Below are 19,808 nucleotides of genomic sequence, written 5' to 3'. Positions count from 1 at the left end.
AAATAAATAAATCTTCAATAATTTGGATAAGAACAGTACAATTTGTCGATTAATCAATTAGTCAGTAGACCGAAAATTAAAGGGTAACTGTTTTAATGATTAATTAATTGTTAAAGTCACGTTTAAAGCGAAGTTGCCTAAAATCTGCTGGTTGTAGCTTATGAAATGAGAAGATTTTAACACTTAATTGGTACCCTTTAGATTACATACCCTTTAGAAACATATCTACCCACAATTAGTTTTATATGACTACATTACCTAAACTCTGCAATCTTATATACTCTCATCTTATATTAATTGTGCTTTTCATATAACTATCCACTTGTGATGTTTTTCAGAGTAAGAATGAAGACTCTGGCTCTATTGAAGATGTGAAGGAGTGCTGAGCAAAAAAGAGGACTTAAGAAACACAAACAAGAAATACAAGCCAGTAAGTAGATTGCTTTAATTAACAACGTATTTATGTAAACCAATTAAATTACATATGAGTAATACAAATAAGATTTATAAAACAATCTTTGTACAAGTTTGTGAGCATTGTTCCTTTTGGTTACTGATGTGTACATGTATCATTACATTTATCACAGTTCCAAAGTACTCTTACGACTATGTAAACTGCCATTTTTTGCATTTCTAATAAAAAACAAAAAGCTTTTCTGTTTAAAGAATCGACATTTCTTACAAAAAAAACTGTTGACCCATAATGACAAACATCCATTCATGGAATTACAGAAAGTCAATTACTCTTCGAACACTGTAAGACTTTGTTGTGCGAAAACATTTACATTTATTTCCCTGTTGCACAAAAACACATTCAATGAGATGCACAAAGCTCCTTCACATGCTTCATCATTTTTCTAAACTTCCTCCTTCTTAAGAGATGAGACAGGAAGAGGAAGTTGTGAGGTGATGTGGCTCTTTTTACCTAAACTGGCCGAAACATCAGTACAGAGATCACACATCATTGTTTTTAATAAGACTTCCATTCATATTTTACAGTGAAATTCTTCATTAGCTGTGCTTATGCCTTGCTCTTTGCTTTCTTCTGCAGCCTGGTCCGCGTGGGCTCGGTGAGGACCAATGGCTCCTGGATGACCATGGCGGGGTATTTTCTCCCCAGCAGCTCGACCTCCACCTTCTGGCCCACAGAGCACAGATCCAGAGGCAGGTAGGCGAACGCCAGGCTCTGCTGGGTGCTGTAGCTGTATGCTCCAGATGTTGTGTTGCCAACCACCTGATGGTTCAAAACAGGGAACAATGATTGCGTAAGACAAACCACAAATTAACCGAATAAAGCTGAATATGAGCTCTTCAATTTGGCTTGCCAACCTTTCCGTTGAGCCACACGGTCTCGTTGCCTTCAGGGTCGATATCATCGGTATCCAGCGTGATGTAGGAGAGCTTCCTCCTCAGGCCCTTGGCTTTGATCTCCTGGAGAGCTGCTTTGCCGATAAAGTCAGCAGGCTGGACAGAAAAAGAATGGTTAATGGACTTATAAAGCTCCTTTTCTTTTTTTTTTAATATTATATGTTTGGCCTTTTATGCCTTCATTAAGTGAGAGGACAGGGATCGTGTTGGAAATGGAGGAAGAGAGAATAGGGGGTGACACGCAGCAAAGGGCCGAGGGTGGGAGTTGAACCTGGGGCTGCCAAATCGAGGACTGTAGCCTCTGTACTTGGGTCCTATAAAGCACCGTTTCTCTCAACACAACACACCACTTTCAACCAATAACACACACGTTTATACACTGATGGTGGAAGGTGCTAACCTGCACATCAGGATCTTATTTAAACTATCAACATACACGCCCTCACACTGATGCTCATGCCTTCAGGAGCAATTTGGTCCAAGGACACTTTGAAACATGGCCTGATGAGGCCGGGGAACATACCGTTCTTCTGTCCACAATTAATACAAGCCAGCCACTGACTTAATACGCCATGGCTTGGCTAGCCATTAGCAACATAGCTTCAGTCTATGTGTGTCTGGTTTCTGCCAGCTTGTGAGTGTGACTGCAAACTAAGAATCAAGACAAGAAAACGGTGTTAAAGTGCATTATTGCCACCAAATGTGGATCTGGAAATGTGCATGCATGGAACACCAGACCAATATAAACTCTCATTTGTAGTATGAATAGACTGTGTGTGTGTGTCTGTGTTTCCTCTGGCAGTGTGTCTGAGCCTTTATAGAGGAAATAAGACGGTATGGAAATATAATGTTTGGAAAACTTGAATAGCTACCTTGTTCATTTTGATGAAATAATCCAATCCAGCCTCCAGAGGGTTGGTGTCGCAGTTCATCTGTAAATTACAAATTGATCTCATCAGCACAAAATTCATAATCTGTACTACTTAAGGGAATAGTTCAACTTTATTTTATCGATACGAGAGAGAGATATCGATACGACTAACATCGTAGCAATTACTGTAAGGTTCCATAGAAATAGTCGGAACTATAGCTTGTACTTCTTTACCTTCTGCCTTTTCAGACTGACATGAGAGTGGTATCTAACTATACCTCAGCTCCCCAGCCTCTGAAGCCCTTTTCCAGTCTGAGAGAGTTCATGGCGTAAGTGCCGAAATTGTCGATTCCTTCGTCTTTTCCTGCCTCCATCATGGCCTGGTACACAGCGGCCATGTTCTTCTGGTCAATGTACAACTCCCAGCCAAGCTCACCTAAACACACATGCAAAGTAGGTAAGCATATAGTATGTTTTCTGTCAGTTAACCATGGAAAGAAGAAGAAGACTAAACAGGGTGTCACTTAAAGTCTGCAGTACCTGTGTAGGAGATCCTGATGGCTCGGACAGGGAGGCCGGCCAACTTGATGGACTTGCAGTGGAGAAATTTGAATCCAGCGTCGCTCATGTCCTCGTCTGTCAGTTTCTGCATAACTCTGCGGGAGTTTGGTCCTGCGATGCCCAGCACGCCTATGCCGTCTGTTACGTTGCTGATGTCGACATCATATCCACCGTTTGCAGCCTCGTCCTCAATCCACCTGAGTTCAAATGCACAGAAACCTTTCAGCAACATGTCCTGCTATAATCCGTCAGGATATACTAACAATGGAGTATAAGCTAAAAAAAAATCTATATGTAAATCAAAGTAGATTTTAAATTGTTATTTACATGACATCTTTAATTTCTTTCTCACACTAAGTATTTAACATAATGCCACATCTGAGCCATCTTCTTGGGTGTTACAGGCTGATTTGAGCTCCTTGATTCTCCACTAGAGGTTGCTACATAGCATGAAATCGTATTGCACTGCAGGAGAGAGTTGGTTTATACTGGGGTATTTAATGTGCCGCTTCCTGATTGGAGGAGATGCAGGGGCGTTTTGTTGACAGCTGCAGAGCGGTTTTATGTTTCTGTTGTATAAAACAGACTGTGAGAGAGTTTTATTCAACACAGCTTGAGACTCCAGCTTGTATTCCTTTAAATGCTGCAGAAAAACTGACCAAAAGACCAACTATTACTTTTCATATTCATATTGTCTACATTTTTTATTTTTATAAATGCTGTGGTGGCATTTCTAAATCACATGACAATAAATTGAATCCTATTTCGTGCATCCCTGGAAGCAGAAGTAAACGTTTTACCCAGTTTTTCCATAGATCATGTGAGGTGATTGATAGCAGGGGCACAAACTCTCCTCGTTGAATCATCAGTGCAAAAACCGTGCAAATGCATGGTACAATATCTGGTTCTTGCAAAAAGAAAAAAGGTGTACTTAAAAGCCTTTGTGCATAAAAACATTGACTAAGATGATAACTACAACTCCCATGGTGCATTTGGGGAAGCAACGTCCTGTACTGCTACACTACTGCTAAGCGCCTCTGAAGCCCGAAACCCTAAAGCAATGGAGGCTGAGGCCCACTGCCAAAATGAACGACAAAACAAAGTTGACCACACGTTGTCCATAACAGTTACTTATTAGACTGTCAAATACTCGCAACAGGGACAAGGAAAGTATGGTATCGTATCATATCGTATCGTATCATTTTGTACCGTATTGATAGGCAGATAGATTGTATGAGTATAAAAGCAAACAAAACGTTTAAGACTAACGTAGCTTCTGCTAGCTAGCTTGATTAGCTTCAATGAGATCGAAAACTGCTAACAGTTTCACCTGAGGTCATGCCGCTCTGATCCCGAGCCTGTGATGAGCATGAACTCTCCTGGTGACAGCTGTGTGATGGTGACTTCAGCAAAGACTCTCCCAGAGGGCGTCAACATGTGGCTGATGTTAGTCAGGCCCACCTGAGAACAGAGAAGTCAAACGGAACCAGAGTCAGAGAGAGACTTGTTGACCCGTTTTTAAAAGACAGAGAGGACTGTTAGATGATGTGTGATGAGGAGCTTTGAGTCTCCACTGGACTGTTCACTTTTAACTCCACATTTTCACTTATGCAGGCTTAAAATACACAGACGCTAATGAAATGTACATGTGCTCTACCTTGGGCATTGTGTTGGCAAACAGGCGGTCCAGCAGCTTCTGTGAGTCCTTCCCCTTCACTACGAACTTGCCAAAAGGTGTGAGGTCGATCACTCCCACCTTCTCCATCACCAGCTTGCATTCTCTGCCAACTGGTGCAAACCAGTTGGTGCGTTTGAAACTGGGCCTGAACACAGCACAAAAACAATGGCTGCTTTATATCTGGGTCTGACGTGTTAATTGATACAAACTTTTCCAAAACATTTCTAATAGCTCTTTTTTTATTGGCTTAATTGCGTAATGCAAAACTGATGCTGAAGTATAATGAAGAGCATTGTTCTTACACAAGCTTTTTTCACATTAGCTTTTTGATGTTTAACTATTAACCAGACTAAGTATGCTAACTGCTATGTAATGCTTTTGTCAGCATTCTAACATGCTTGCAATAAGAATGCCAGCATGCTAATGTTCAGACAGAATGTATTCCTGGTTCAAATTCTTTATTTAGCCACTTAGCATGCTAACATTTGCTTATTAGCCCTAAACTTAAAGAACAGCTGAGGCTCATAGAAATGTCATACAGCTAGTAGCTGAATAAATGGGTCAAAAATGTAAACCCTAGATTATTATTGTATCTCAGAATATATATTTATTTCAAAAGATAGCAAGAAATGTGACACAAGTCCAGAGCAGCAGAACTAAAGCCATGCTAGCAGCTGTGAGGCTGTATTTAGACACAGTGGTGCTGTGTACTAAATGTTAATCAGCATGCTAACATGCTCATAAGGGCATGGCTAATGTTCTGATATTTAGCAGGTAGTTAACCATGTTCATCTTTGTTTAGGGTGTTAGCATGCTAACATTTACTAATTAGCACTACATTGAAATAGCAAACACCTAAGGCTAATGGGAGCGTCATTTGTTTTGCAGGTATTTGGTCATTAAATAAAGTACTGGACAGATTAAAATCGTCACCTGATGATGGTGCTACACCTAAATAAGGAGATCATGAAAGTTATTTAAATTCATACTGATGGAGGATGTGAATGTGTGTGCAAAATGTCATGGCAACCCATCCAATAGTGGTCAAGACATTTCAATCAAAACTACATAAACAGATCTCACGCTGACGCTAGATGTACATTTTGAGGATCGAATCATGCATCCAATAGTTTTTGAGATGGGCAAAAGTTATGGACCAACCAAGCGAAATTGCGATATCTAGAGCCGTTCTGATTGTGGACCTAAAAATATAATATAACAGACAAAAAAACGAGGAAAGACATATGAAGATCATGACTGTAACTCAAATATTTGTTCAGGACAAACCTCCATTTCACAGATATAAGCTTAATATGAAGCGACTGAGAGGGCCAACTGGATTAAACACTTGCTGAATCATCTCAAGAGTTCTGTGACTGTGTGGTTTTTAAACGATGTCATGGTGCATATTAAAAGATCCTGCACATGGTTTGTTTCTGACAAATGCAGTTGTGACAGTTATCTGCATGTGTTGGTAGCAGCTGTCTTGTTCATTCAGTGTGGTGTCTAAATATCTAAATGGCTCTTTTGTGCTGCTGTTCACAGCTAGAAGAGCCGTGAAATGATCTGTGCTGAGTTTGCTTCTGCAAACGGTTGGCAGGGAGCTCTGTATCAGAACATGTGTTTATCCTCTGCTGCAAACCTCCCATCTTTAGAAAGGAACCCAGTGACCTCGAAGATTTATTCTGACAAGCACGCATCGCCAGCAGACACTATCACAACTCCTTTCTCTATGCGTTGGTATGTACTCGCTCAATACTCAAGAGCCTTCACCATATTCTGCTTCCTTCTCCACAGTAATGAGAGGTTGTTGTAAAAGAGAAGAAGAGAATGTGGTATGGATAATTGGAGGACTGCACCAGTAGTTAGCGATCAAATTAAAAGCAGCTATAAAACTAAAGCTACAAAAACAGTTAGGGAACATTTTGTTCTTGAGTTGATTGCTATTGTTCAGGTCTTAGACAGTTATAGTAGGCATCTAATACTAAATACAATGTAAAGCAATGCAATATTTTAGGCCAGCTCTGGTAGCTGGATGACTTACTTGTATCCAACGTCATCTCCAGGTTTGTAGAACCAGTGAGGTTGTTCCCAGCCAGCGTGGAAGCCCATAGATCCTTTGTCCTTCAGCAGCTCGTAGACACCACTCGTTCGGCTGGTTGGTCGACCGGCGAAACGCTCCTCCTTGGGGTAACCGACTAGAGAGACCAACAAGAGTTTTGTGACGGTAGAAAAGACTTTGACTTTGTCCAATGAATGCTTGATTGATTTGTATTCTTCTTACCCACATTGTTGAAGCCATAGGATTCTCTAGCTTTGGCACACATGAAAGGCACATCCGTCCATTTGCCGTAACGGTTGGGGTCGCATTCAACCAGGTCGTACGGAGGTTCTCCATTCCTGATCCAGTCGCTCAGGAACTTACCCATACCGCCAGCGTGGATGACTCCATACCTGAAGATAGTCGAAGCTTTGAATGTAAGGAATCAACCCTCTCGCCTAATAAGTAGAAACTCTCCGCTAAGGTGCCAACATACCCAAAGCCAATGGCACACCAGTAGTTCCTGACTCCATGGTGTGGTCCAACCATTGGCAGCAGGTCGGGTGTGTATGTGATTGGTCCGGACACCATGTTTATGATGTCAGCTTTTTTCAGCACGGGGATCATCTCCATGGCCATCTCAACATGCTCCATGATCCGGTCGAGGTCCGACTCGAACAGCTCCTTACCGAAACCTGCAGCAGCCAGACAGAACAGCTGTAAGGCTCACTGAATCACAAGAGTTAATCCGCTAAATCCAAATAGAAGATCGTAAAATCCTACGAGCTGTGTACGTATACTTTTGGTATGAACATGACTTCAAAAAGGACAAGTGCCCGTCTAATAATTTGGCTAGTGATTAGTCACTGCGCCCAACCAACCTAAACCTATTTAGCAAAACCTGTAAGAAATAACACATATAGAAGTTTTTAGCCAACTGACAAATCTTTATCCACATCAGACAGACCTGGAGGCACTCCTTCTCTGACCCAGGAGTCTTGTAGCACCATCTTCTCCATCTTTTCATACGGGCCAAACAGCAGACCATCTCTCTCCTGTCTCAGGTAGTAAGAGCCCTCCAGGTCCCTGATGACAGCGAGCTCCTTCTTCAGAGCCTTCACCTCCGGCACCGTCGCTGTCACTACGTACTGGTGATGCACTGGGATGGTTGGATGGTCGAACCCAATCATCTGGCCCACCTCTCGGGCCCAGAAACCTTAAGAACAAACAGAGCTGGTTTTAATTTAACATAAAACTCTTCATCTCAATGTTGTTATTGAAATTGATCAACATTGTTCACTTTGGGTGATGCTCAGAACTATTCCTGCTTCCACTGCACCGGTCTTTCGGTAAATTTGGCTGTTACACTACGTTCTCCATCACCTCCATGTTTTATTGGGCCTATAATACAGAGAGTTTATGTCTCCTGGTGGACACATTAAGTTTGATGAATGGTTTTGTTTGTAGGTAGGAAGTTACTCCCCCTGCACCGCCCCCCCCTTTTACCATTTGGTAGGAGCAGGGAATTGTTTTTTCCTTGTAAGTGCTGAATGTGCTTTTTCTCCAACCCTATGTTCTATACAGGACAGCGTGTACCATCTGGGCCACAGACGCTGCCGACTTTTCATCAGGTTTTCCAGCAGGTTTGTGAAGAGTTTCATTGTCTTTTGAGATACTTTCATACAGCTAACAGACAAACCAAAAGAAGAAAGTTTGATAGCATTAATAAATTGACCTGGGGTGGAATTAGACAATTCAGAGACGTGCATGAATCTACTCCTTCATTGAGCAGTAGATTTAAACATTTATCTGACTCTAAGGTTGAGATCTGATGTCTCCTCGATCAACACATGCAAGCCAGAAAACAGAAACAGACAGAAATAAGTACAAACACAACCACCAACAAAAATAGAAATCTAACACCCATGCAGTTAGATCAACACAAATGTGAACATCCTGCATCACCAATTTAGCATCAACCACGGGTCATGAAAACCATTTGTAGAGGAGAACATTTTGTGATAACCACAAACATTTCCTGTTTTAACATCCTGGCATTTCTAAAATGGATCAGAAAGAAAACAGGAGCATGTAAAGCACAGGTTTAATCAAACGTTTAATGGCTGCAGGTACTGCGTCATCAGCACCCTCTCTTGCGTTGCCCCAAGCCGCACTGTCATGCGACACCTGACGTGTCTGTGAGAACACTGGATAACATTTTGTTTGATAGCAGCCGTTTGCCTCTGGGTTTTACCGTGCATTATGCAACAGCAGCCATTTTTCACCGCATGGGTCCTGAGAAGTTCTTCTCTCATGCTGATGCAGTTTTGAGTGCTGTGAAAAAACATAAAAGATCTAACAACACCAGACTGATATGAAAGTCAGATGACTGAAAATGTGGATCAGCAACACCAACACAGCATTCTTTGACAGCTGTAAGTGTTTGCCCAACAGGGAGCTTTAAAGACTTTATTGAGTTTGTCTTGGCTGCTAAAGTTGATGTGTTAGCAAATACATATTTGGGTTACTTGGCTCACTATTAAAAACGTTTTTTTACAGAATTTTGACCACTTATGCCGGGGACACACCGGACGTGGAAGCGCCACAAATAGCCGCGAAGCGCCGAGAAGCGGAGAAGGTTTCCTTTCGGCGCCCATGTTAACCGATTGTGTCGTTCACACTAGACACAACTCCGCGACCGGCTCGAGCCCTGCAGCGATCGTTTCGGCATCTGGTCTATTTTTTTTTGCGATCGCGTCAATCCTGGCAGGAAGTCACACATGAAACAACGAGAGACACCGGTCAATTTTCCAAATTAAAACAATTTTCAAAATAAAACACCGCGATTGACAAATGCGATGTTATATTTGTGTGCTTTTATATATTTGTCAGTATCTAAACAGAGCGTGAGAGAGATGAAGATACATGCACGCGCACACACACACACAAGAAAGAGAGAGACACAAAGTGGGCTGGCTATAGGGGTTGGGGGCGGGATGTCAAAACACATGCAAACAGAGAGAGAGAGCATGATGAAATAACAGCTCCAAATGTGAGTAAACGACGATGCGCTTCGCAGCGCTTCCTCGTCCGGTGTGTCCCCGGCGTTAGGGACACTGCAAACAACTTTAACCCAACACTGACTTATCATCTTTAAAGTTCACTTGGCTAACATGTTAGGAGACAGTTGTTCATGCAGATGCAGAGCAACTGTAGCATTCATTTGAAGATGTCTTTCTGGTTTCTTGATGTATGTAGGTCCAATATTTACCCCAATTTAGCTCTGATTTTGGTCTCCACCAACTCCTGAGGGAAATATCTGGCTCTTTAGCTGCTAAATGCTACACTATGTTCACCAGCTAGTCGCTAACTTTTCTACGCAGCATTTGGGGCTTGGCAGGAAGCACATACTGGGTTTTTAGAAACTTTTCACCAAAAACAGCCACCATGCTGCTGACAAAAACAAAGCTAATGGTAGCAGTGAGGGCCACACAACAAATATACTCTAAGTGGGTCATGTATACTGAACAGAGATCACTGTGGGACCTGTGCCAACTCGGACACTGTGACATGGAGTTTGAGGCCAGGGCCTGCTGGAGCGAAAAGACCTGTTGATCTCACAGCTATCTTCAGCTATGTGTTGCAAGAGTAACTCTCATAAACACTGTTCTACGAACTCAATTTAAATCGACTTAAATGCCCACTTCATGCAATTATAGTTTAGGTGTTAGTGTGTTCAATTACATGCAAGTTCACAGCCTATTAACATTGCAAGATCTATTTATATTCTGTGTGTGTACATATGTGAACCTTTTCCAGTGGTGCGTACAACATCCAGATAAGGATCCAGGCAGTTTAGGTAAGAGCTCGGCTGTAGGGGCACATGTTTTTCCCTCACTGTCTGCACACAGGGCCAATTCACTAGATTTCCCAGGAATAACTATGAATAGAGTCAACAAGTTTACAGACAAAGCAACCTTTGAAACAAGGCCTGTTATGTTCACATCAGCTGTGGATGCTGATGTGTTTCTCTATTTACAAATCTAAACTGTTATCACTTAGGCAAGAATGTTTTCTAAAGTAAGTTATTCCCAACAACAGGTGCTTGTACTCCAGAGGCAACTTCAGAAGTCCATCCAATGAATACAGTTCAAATAGTTGGCCAAAAGAAAAGGATAAACAGCTGTAAAGCTAGATGGAATAGTAAGCTAAGACTAATGGATGAGCAGTTGAAATTGTTAGCTTAAAGTAATGGATATATGGTTGAAATAGCTTGTTGAAATAGTTAACTAAAATGCATAAACTGTTTAAATAGCAATATAAAAATAATGGCTAATCATCTGAGATAGCTAGTTGAAACTGTTAGCTAGCTAAAATTCATTGATTAATGGTTAGTTAGTTAAAAGTAATGGAAAACAGTTGAAATAGCTAGTTCAAATCGTTAGCTTAAACGGTTGAAATAGCGAGATAAAATTGTTAGCTAAAAGTAATGGATAAATGGTTGAAATAGCTAGTTGAAATGGTTAGCTAAAGTTACCGTAAACAGTTAGCAAGTTAAAATTAATTGGATAATCATCTGCAATAACTAGTTGAAATAGTTAGCTAGGAAAAAAATTAATTGATTCATGGTTGAAATAGCTAGTTTAATAGTTAGCTAAAAGAAATGGAAAACAGTTGAAATAGCTAGTTCAAATCGTTAGCTTAAACGGTTGAAATAGCGAGATAAAATTGTTAGCTAAAAGTAATGGATAAATGGTTGAAATAGCTAGTTGAAATGGTTAGCTAAAGTTACCGTAAACAGTTAGCAAGTTAAAATTAATTGGATAATCATCTGCAATAACTAGTTGAAATAGTTAGCTAGCTAAAATTAATTGATTCATGGTTGAAATAGCTAGTTTAATAGTTAGCTAAAAGAAATGGAAAACAGTTGAAATAGCTAGTTCAAATCGTTAGCTTAAACGGTTGAAATAGCGAGATAAAATTGTTAGCTAAAAGTAATGGATAAATGGTTGAAATAGCTAGTTGAAATGGTTAGCTAAAGTTACCGTAAACAGTTAGCAAGTTAAAATTAATTGGATAATCATCCGCAATAACTAGTTGAAATAGTTAGCTAGCTAAAAATCATTGATTAATGGTTGAAATAGCTAGTTTGATAGTTTGCTAAAAGTAATGGAAAACAGTTGAAATAGCTAGGTCAAATTGTTAGCTTAAACGTTTGAATTAGAGAGATAAAATTGTTAGCTTAAAGTAATGGATAAATGGTTGAAAGAGCTAGTTGAAATAGTTATGCATAAACAGTTAGCAAGTTAAAAATGATGGATAATCATCTAACTAGTTAAAATTAGTTAGCTAAAAGTTATGCATAAATAGTTCAAAACGAAAGTAAGCTAAATATAACGGATAATCCACTCAGATAGCTAGTTAAAATAGTTAGCTAGCTAAAATTAGGGCCTTAATGGTTGAAAATGCTATTTTATATAGTTAGCTAATAATTAATTAACTTTCTGTTTCTCTATTTATGATCTAAACTTATCAAGCCACATTGGTTTAAAAACAAGTAATTACCAACCAAGGGTACTTAGCTGCAGGGGCTACTTTTGCAGTTAAAATTGATAAATAAACTGTTCAAAAGTAATAGATTAACAATTGAAACAGCTAGTAGATAAGGTAGGGGAAAAAAGAATGCAAACATATTTAAATACTTAGTTATAAATAATGGATAAAGAGTTGAAATAGTTACAAAAAAAGTAAGGATAAACCTAAATGACAGATAAAGTAAGGTATAAGATGGTTACAATAGATGTTTCTAACATGCTAAAAGTAAGGCAAGATGGGAGGAAGAGTTAGCTAAAGCACAATGGACAAATCGTTCAGTTGGACAGCATTCAGTTACGGCTATTTCAAGTTGTGGTAGAAAATGTAGAAATGACAAAACTGACCTACATTGCATACCATACCATACCATAATTATTATAGGCTAACTGTTCTAATCTTAGCAATACTTAAAGACATCCCGTGGGAACCAGTGGGCTTAAACATATAATCGTTGTGTTGTGTTCAAACAGTGGTTGAAAACATTGGCTTCTTCCTTTTGGTCTGAGGCTGATATGTTAAACCAAGCTTACAGAGAACATGACCTTTGACCTTGATTTTGACTGTCCGGGGAGGTAATTTATTGGAAAGACGGGGTACAGCCTGCGTTTCAGACGGTGCCTTAGTTTAAGTGCCAGCAGTGATAAAAATTTATGAAAATAAGTAGCTGGAATGAGACAAAAGAAATGGTTAAGTCTCTGAATGAGGCTCTGTGGGGGCGGTAGTTGAGAATGGGGGAGATGAAGAATGTTAAAAAAAAATTAAAAAAGGCCTAGAAAGAGCAGAGAGAAACTAAAGATGGTTGGTGTTATGTAAGCTCAACCAAAACAGCCGTGGGTACAAGCTTGGACCAAAAATTGTGAGAACAATGCATTTATAAAAAGGCTGAGGTTGCAGTTGTTTGTTAGGAGTTCTTTTCTTCTTTCCAATGTAGGATTTTAAACTAGGAGATTTTGAGCAAGCTGCTTTCTCATGGGGGTCGTATCTACAGCCCCCACAATGGAAAAGAAGTTTAACTTTACCCTTTCAGATTTGTACGTATATTAAACCAAAAACTGCTGAATAATCTCACTGTGGGAAATCATCCGTGTAAACATGTGATATCTATCAGTTCATCTTATCACTCCAGGGATACAAAAAGCACCGAAAAGCAGAAAAAATTACTATCAGGAGGTGTGCATGTGCTGCTGCTTCAAGATTGGATGAGATGTGAACTGCTGACCTGTTTGGATTGGCTGCTGGACACCAGGAAGGCAAAGGGCCAACATGACCTACGATAAAACTGGCCTCCACCAGAGTACAGAATGTGCACATATAGGGAGAAAATGTGGAGCAGGAGGATGTGAATGAGCTGTGGAACATTTGGCCTGCAACATTTTCTACTATACTATAGACAATGTAGTGCTTGTGAGTGTGCTAGAACATTTTAGAGGACCGTTTTTTGCATTGCACCAAAGCTGCAACTGTCAAAGCAGTATTTTAAGAATGCATACATACTGTGCAAGCAAACTGTATTTTTTAGGGTTGCTTGTTTGTTTTAGTTCACTTTGATCTGTTACTGCAGAGAAAATGGTGACTAAGGAGAAATATGCATGGCCCATTAATTGCCATGTTACACAATTTCCTCCATAGAAGACCAGAGACTGAAAAGAGAAGAGCGTTGAGCAAATTCCTGAACCTTTGGCAGGCAAACAAGCAACAGCAGCGGGGATGAAAGGAGTGTCAGCCAACAAAATCCCCCCAGAACTGGTATGACCCAGTTCAAGCCAAAAAACTCAATTTATCTCAACTCGGTGAGCAGCAGGCTACATGTGCAAAGGTCTTCGGTGGCAGAGCGTCCATAGATAACAGGATTTATAGAGCAGTGACCACGGATGTGTCTGTTTGTGTCCTAAATCAGCGGAAATTTTAGCCATGGTGGAAGAATAATCAGATCCACTACTAAACTAAAACCATACTGTAAAAAATGCATTAAAAATGTTACTTGGTTAAAAGTCTGTTTGTAGTAAAAGCAAGATTTTACTATTGCGGTCTGTTGTGGTGAAACCAACCCTTGATCAATGTGATTATTTGGTTTGTAAAACTTCAAAAATGGGTGATAAACGCAGTCCAAAATATCCCGGCCCAAAGTGACACCAACACAATGTTTGCTTTGTCCAACCAACGATCCGGTAAAACTAAATTTCACGCGTGCTTACGTAAGTTAGCACCAAACAATTTCAACCAATCAATCTGCGACATTTAGCCGCAGAGCACCAAGAACGCTCGGTCAGTTAGCTAGCTACTGCGCTGTTGAGAATGTCTGTCTACACCCACTTCTCAACGATCAAATCAAATCCCTCTGATGATATGTCCCGCCTGCACGTCCTGTTTCACTCGGAAATACGCCACGATACGGAAGCTAGATACTCTCGAAATGCCGTTTCAGCTTGACTTTAAAGCGTCCGCTGTGCACGTCCTCATAAATTAACGCTAGGTGGTCCCAAGAAGCAGTATGAACATGAACAGTAGAGGGAGTGCAGAGGCGGAGGGGATGTGACAGGGTCAACACAGCAGCAGGGACAACAACGGCAGAAAGTTCTGAAGACAAGCTGATAGACCGAGTCTGCAATGTCCACATCTGTAAGTCATTGCCGCTGCACAGAGACAAACATGCCTGTCAAAGCAGCTGGAGACAGATACGATCCATTAGAAGTCGGCGTGGAAACCTGGAAAACTAAATGGAAACAAGTCCGGGACCGTTTCGTCCGAGCACGGAGGAACATGTTGAAGAAACGGAGTGTGGGCGGTGCAGACGGTGTCTGCTGTCCATCAGCCATCAGTCGCCTGAGTTGGCTACAGAATTTTGTCAGTCACAGAGCCACTCAAAGTAACCTCCTCGAGTGTCACCATGTCTGTTGTTTAACTCCCACACATATGATAGTTGAGCTCTCTAGAGAGAGAGACATGTGTAGTGCATAGACAAGTGTGTGAACAATTACGTTAATGATGCAGCGGGTTGTGTACGGGAACGCAAGGTTAAACAGCAAGTGTATCTCTGGTCTTAGCTGCACCTGCATCTTACCTGCGATTGTAACTAAAACTGTCAGATAAATGTTTGCAGTAAGAAGAACTAAGCAGGAAATATCACTAAAAACACCACATATTTAAGTTCTAATTTCAGTATTGTTGTAAAAGTGACTGAGGCGGGGTGTGTATCCTACATTTAAAATGCCTGATGAAACACCACCAAGCCCAAAACAAAGTGTATGAACTGTAGAGTTGGAATACTGAAAAACACAGACTAACTAAAGCAAACTTTCAGGGTAAAACTGACCTTTTAAAAGCTGTACTTCTTGAAAATAACCATAAGAAATCCCATGTTTCTGAAAAACACTGCTTTATGAGTGAATGTGCATTTGTAATACGAATCTTAAAGTACCAACCTGTTGCATTGACAATGCGGTTTGCTCTGATGGTCCCATGAGGAGTCTGGACGTCCCACTTTCCATCAGCGGTCGGGTTGAGGCCGGTGACCGGGGCTGGGTTGTAGATTTGGGCACCGTACATTCGAGCACCAGCAGCCAGAGCCATAGTCAGAGAGTAGGGGTCAATGTGGCCGTCTTCTGGGGTGTACAGACCTGCCAACACCTGCAGATATATATAGAGAAGCCTTCATATACAACAAATACAACAAAGTCATGATTATTCAATTGTGCTAGATAAAAAGACTTGCTGGGGCTCGCTGAATCAGGGGGGATTATCTTCTGGGGATCATGAATATAAATGGGAAAATGTGTGCAACAATATGGCCTGAAGTTGTTGCGTTTGATGATCATGATTGACTGTTCATTCAAGGACTTTTAGCACCAGTAAATCTGCCATTTATCCATGAGAATAGCAGTGATTTGTGTGATGTTGCCATGGTGCATACAGACCTTATCGATATTGAGCAGAGGGAAAAGTTCATGGACTTTCTCCGGTCCGATGAGGTACTGTTGCGTCACATGCCAGTGTGTGCGGGTCATCTGGTACTTCATCTCATCCACACGAGCCGCTGTTGAAGCAATGCGGACGCTGCCGGGCTGATGAAAGCCCACAGCCTGCAGAGGAACACACTCTGGGTTACATACGAGCAAACAAAGAACTCAAACACTTTAACACGAGAGGAGATGAACGAGGCTCCTCACCTGTCCGGTTTCAGCCTCCAGGGTTTCATATAATTTGATGCTGTCATAGTGGATTTTCTTCACGTTGATGCCTGGATGGTAATATGTCGTCAAACCAGCCTGAAATATATAAAACGATGAATTAAACATGATGGATGATAAGAAAACACATTCACAGACTTAAATCTGCCTTTACATTGTATGAGCTTATGGCCCACTGATGAAAGGCTTTACATCTGCAGTTTATTGTATTTTTACGGACTGGGTGTCTGTGGCGACATTCGTGGAAAAAAATCCCAAGCGGCGCCCAGTTAGTGATGCGTTTTCCATCAGCAAGCAGTGGTTGGCCTGTCAGAGAGGGTAGGCGGAGCTAAGCTGCTTCACTACCTGTTACTGAAAGCATTGCGAGTAAACGGTAATCTACTATGGCTGAACAAACAAAGAAAAGGCCGATGACTACAGATACAACTTCAAAAATAAGTGAAAATCCAAAGAAAAAGAAACAAACTCGACGCTCAGATGAAGCAAACAGTCAAAAAGGAAAGCGAGGAAACTCAAGAGTTAGAGCCATGACAAAGGGAGCCAGCTGTAGACGTCTGGTTAAATTGGGATAAGTACCAATATAAATACCAAATGTTGCCAGTGGGAGGCGTTCAAGAGCATATAAATCTTTGAGACTGCATCTTTAAGATAATTTTATAAAAAGAAAAGAATCTTGCAGTAAAATTCTTCAATCAAATGTTCAACAATTTATTGTTTGTTTTAGTGTGCATGGCGCTTTGTGAATCTATCTGCAGTAGAAATAATATCTAAAAGTAAAATAAATGCTTTTCCAAAATATACATTTTTGTTTGAACAGATTTTGGGAGAGGACGCAGAATAAACTGTCAACGCAACATTGACACATCATCACCTTTAAGGGTTGACATGCGAGCATACATTTGTGAATTTACGCAACCAGTCATTATAGAAAAACATTATGATTAATCTGGGGTCATGTTTGTGTCCTCACGGTGAATGCAAGTCCAATATTGACTCTCCTATTGGCTCGGTTTTTCATCCGCCATCTCCTCAGACACGTATCTCTCTCTGTCGCTCTTTAGCTTCTTAAAGCTCCGCTATGTGCGCAAGCTAGGTGCTAACTGTGTCAGTCGCAGTTAGATTACTTCTCTTTCTAAAAAATCCACCTGTTGGATCTGCAATTGTCACTAATGCAAGCAGCAAGAGTGAGCAAAATCAGTGTAGCTGCGGGCCGTAATAAAACAATACAATATGTTAAGATGCTGAAATGCACCAAGAGCAGAGGGGAGCTGCAGGGTCAGGCGGTTTGACATTATGAGCAACCACTTTCACATTATCATTGTTGATGTAGAAATTGTTTTTAGCAGCTTAAATGCTACACGGGCGCTTTTTAATACAACACTAAACTATTCTATAACAACATACTGTGGATAAGAGAGTATTTGAGATTATTTCCACCATCATATTACTACTTTTTCCCTTTAAATTGACTTTTTCTATTTTATTATTTGCTTTACCACAAAGAGTCTGTCTGTGTGGAGTTTGTTTTCACACCTCTTATCTGTGTGTTTCCTCCAGGTGCTTCACTTTCCTTCCACAGCCAAAAAAAAAATTGCATCTCAAAACCAACACGTGTGCATGTTCACCCTGCCTCTCACCCAGTGCATGCTGGGAAAGGCAGGAGCCCCCCGCCCCTCCCACCCAGATGTAGGGGTAACTGAATAAGAGCGAGTCCCCCCTCTGACATGTCAAACATGTATTTATAGCGTTACAGTGAAGTGCTCCTGTGTGAACGAGTGAAAGGAAAAGTGGGTCAAGACCTCAGATGCCTTGAAAACTTAGAACAGCTGCCCTCAATGGTTATGATATTATAGCTGTAAACACCTTCACTAAATGAGGCTGTCGAGGAAGAAGCTCTACACACGTTTGCTTTACCTGTCCTATTAGCAATAAAGTGTTTTTTAATAATTAAGAAAAAAGCCTAAAAATACAAATAATATCACTTCTGAGAGCTTGTGATCCAGGTTTGAAGTTCCAGCCACTAAAATTCAAGATATCTGCTTTTTCTTTGTCCGAAATTATTCTTAACTAAACAATGTTTGTTTCTTTGTCTTTGGTCGGGCAAAACAAGCAATTTAAAGATGTAATTTTATGGAAAAAACATGAATTGAGAAAATAATCTGCATATAAATCACCAGCATAAATAACTGTTAGCTGCATCTGAAGTCTTGTGCGAGAGGAACTGAATAAACCAGTATTTGGATTTTGGACTTTTGCTCACACAAAACAAACAATCTGATGACATAACTTTTGCCGTAAAAAATAGAGTAATGGTCAATTTTTACAAATTCCTGACATGTTACGTTCAATCCAGAATATAAATTAAAGTTAAATCATCAGAAAATGTTTGGAAAATGTTGTTAAAAGCACAAAGTGTGACATTACTGGACACCTTGGGACCCTTCGGACCTCCAGGGTCCTGCTGCCGCAAATAAACAAACACATGAATGTAGACATTGTTAGACGTACAGCGTGCCAAGTGGATCCAGCTGTCAGCTCAGACTTCTCCAGCAGCACCACATCTTTCATGCCACCTTTGGCCAAGTGATAGGCCAAGCTGACCCCCACACATCCGCCTCCGATGATGACTGTCTCTGCTGTGTCCTTCCATCTCTTTCCCAAAACCGTGGATGCATCACTGAAGGAAAAAAGATCAGGTAGAGAAGGAGTTACAAGTGAATGATCACAGCTCAAGTGCAACTAAGCAGTGTGTTTACAAAGTGCCACGACTTAAAAATGTCTGCAACCAGAGTTTAAGTCTATGCATGTCTTATGCATGTCGACCATGTGTGACCTGATGCAGAGCCACCATGACTACTTTAAGTGTTGTGCATAAATCTTGTTGCATGCATGGTTCAATAAGCTGTGCAGTTTTACGCACATCTGAAACACTGAACGTTCATTCTGGTTGTTTTAAAACCTCATCTACAACAAAATCTTCTACCAAAGCGTGTTGCATTAAATTTAAAGCTAACATGAGTGTTGCTTTGAAGCAGACTTAAACTTTCTCACCCCTCCTCGGCTTGTTTTCTTGAGGTGCAGCTGATGGTCCTTAAAGGAAGCCGAGCAATCCCTCGACACGCGGACAGATCTCTCCGCAAATGAATGTTTAGTAAGTTAAATATCCGCGACATATTCGAGGCAATATCTAAAACCCTATAAACTGGTTTACATGTAACTCAAAGCATAACCTGCCCCCCTCTCATGGACCCCTGCACTGTCGTGTGTAGTTACAAATATCCCTCTTTTGCACTGACAGGCGTGTTGGCCCGCCCACAGGTCTAAAGACCAAGTCAGGACGAAACTTTACCCAGATCAACGCTTGGTGTAGTTAACACTTTGTGTGCCGTGACCCAAAATGTAGGTCACACAGCCCCACATAATCATCTATGATGGTTTCAATGTGTTTAATTATTCTGTTTTTCTGTTGTGCATGTAATTAAGAACAGACAACAGCAAGTCTGTTGC

At 40.8% G+C, this 19,808-nt stretch overlaps 1 protein-coding gene across 1 annotated transcript; it reads right to left on the bottom strand.

The window, feature by feature from the left end:
* Positions 1-517: 517 nt before the first annotated feature.
* On the bottom strand, positions 518-19,539 carry dmgdh (dimethylglycine dehydrogenase). Its single transcript, XM_069673434.1, has 16 exons — positions 19,353-19,539; positions 18,810-18,978; positions 16,281-16,379; positions 16,029-16,193; positions 15,537-15,741; positions 7,487-7,735; positions 7,016-7,214; positions 6,763-6,932; positions 6,523-6,676; positions 4,458-4,623; positions 4,131-4,261; positions 2,780-2,997; positions 2,518-2,675; positions 2,241-2,300; positions 1,330-1,464; positions 518-1,234 (listed from the first exon to the last, which is right to left on the bottom strand). Exons 1-16 carry the CDS (start codon positions 19,472-19,474, stop codon positions 1,022-1,024), a joined length of 2,613 nt encoding a protein of 870 aa, XP_069529535.1. The 5' UTR covers positions 19,475-19,539; the 3' UTR covers positions 518-1,021.
* Between the last annotated feature and the right edge of the window lie 269 nt (positions 19,540-19,808).

Source organism: Semicossyphus pulcher, unplaced genomic scaffold, assembly GCF_022749685.1.
Source record: "Semicossyphus pulcher isolate SPU_LCO1_2020_fin unplaced genomic scaffold, fSemPul1.0.p SCAF_22, whole genome shotgun sequence".
Classification (NCBI taxonomy): Eukaryota; Metazoa; Chordata; class Actinopteri; order Labriformes; family Labridae; genus Semicossyphus; species Semicossyphus pulcher.
Note: the sequence above shows the minus strand (reverse complement) of the source record. Positions and strands in the feature narration are given on the sequence as shown.

What these genes read in the sequence shown, in the direction of transcription:
- dmgdh (XM_069673434.1), bottom strand. Translation starts at nt 19,474, where the DNA reads ATGTCGCGGATATTTAACTTACTAAACATTCATTTGCGGAGAGATCTG. An exon ending in CAGAGAAGGAGTGCCTCCAG is followed by an intron (nt 7,215 to 7,486) that starts GTCTGTCTGATG and finishes TGGCTGCTGCAG; the next exon opens with GTTTCGGTAAGGAGCTGTTC. An exon ending in TGGTGTGCCATTGGCTTTGG is followed by an intron (nt 6,933 to 7,015) that starts GTATGTTGGCAC and finishes GACTATCTTCAG; the next exon opens with GTATGGAGTCATCCACGCTG.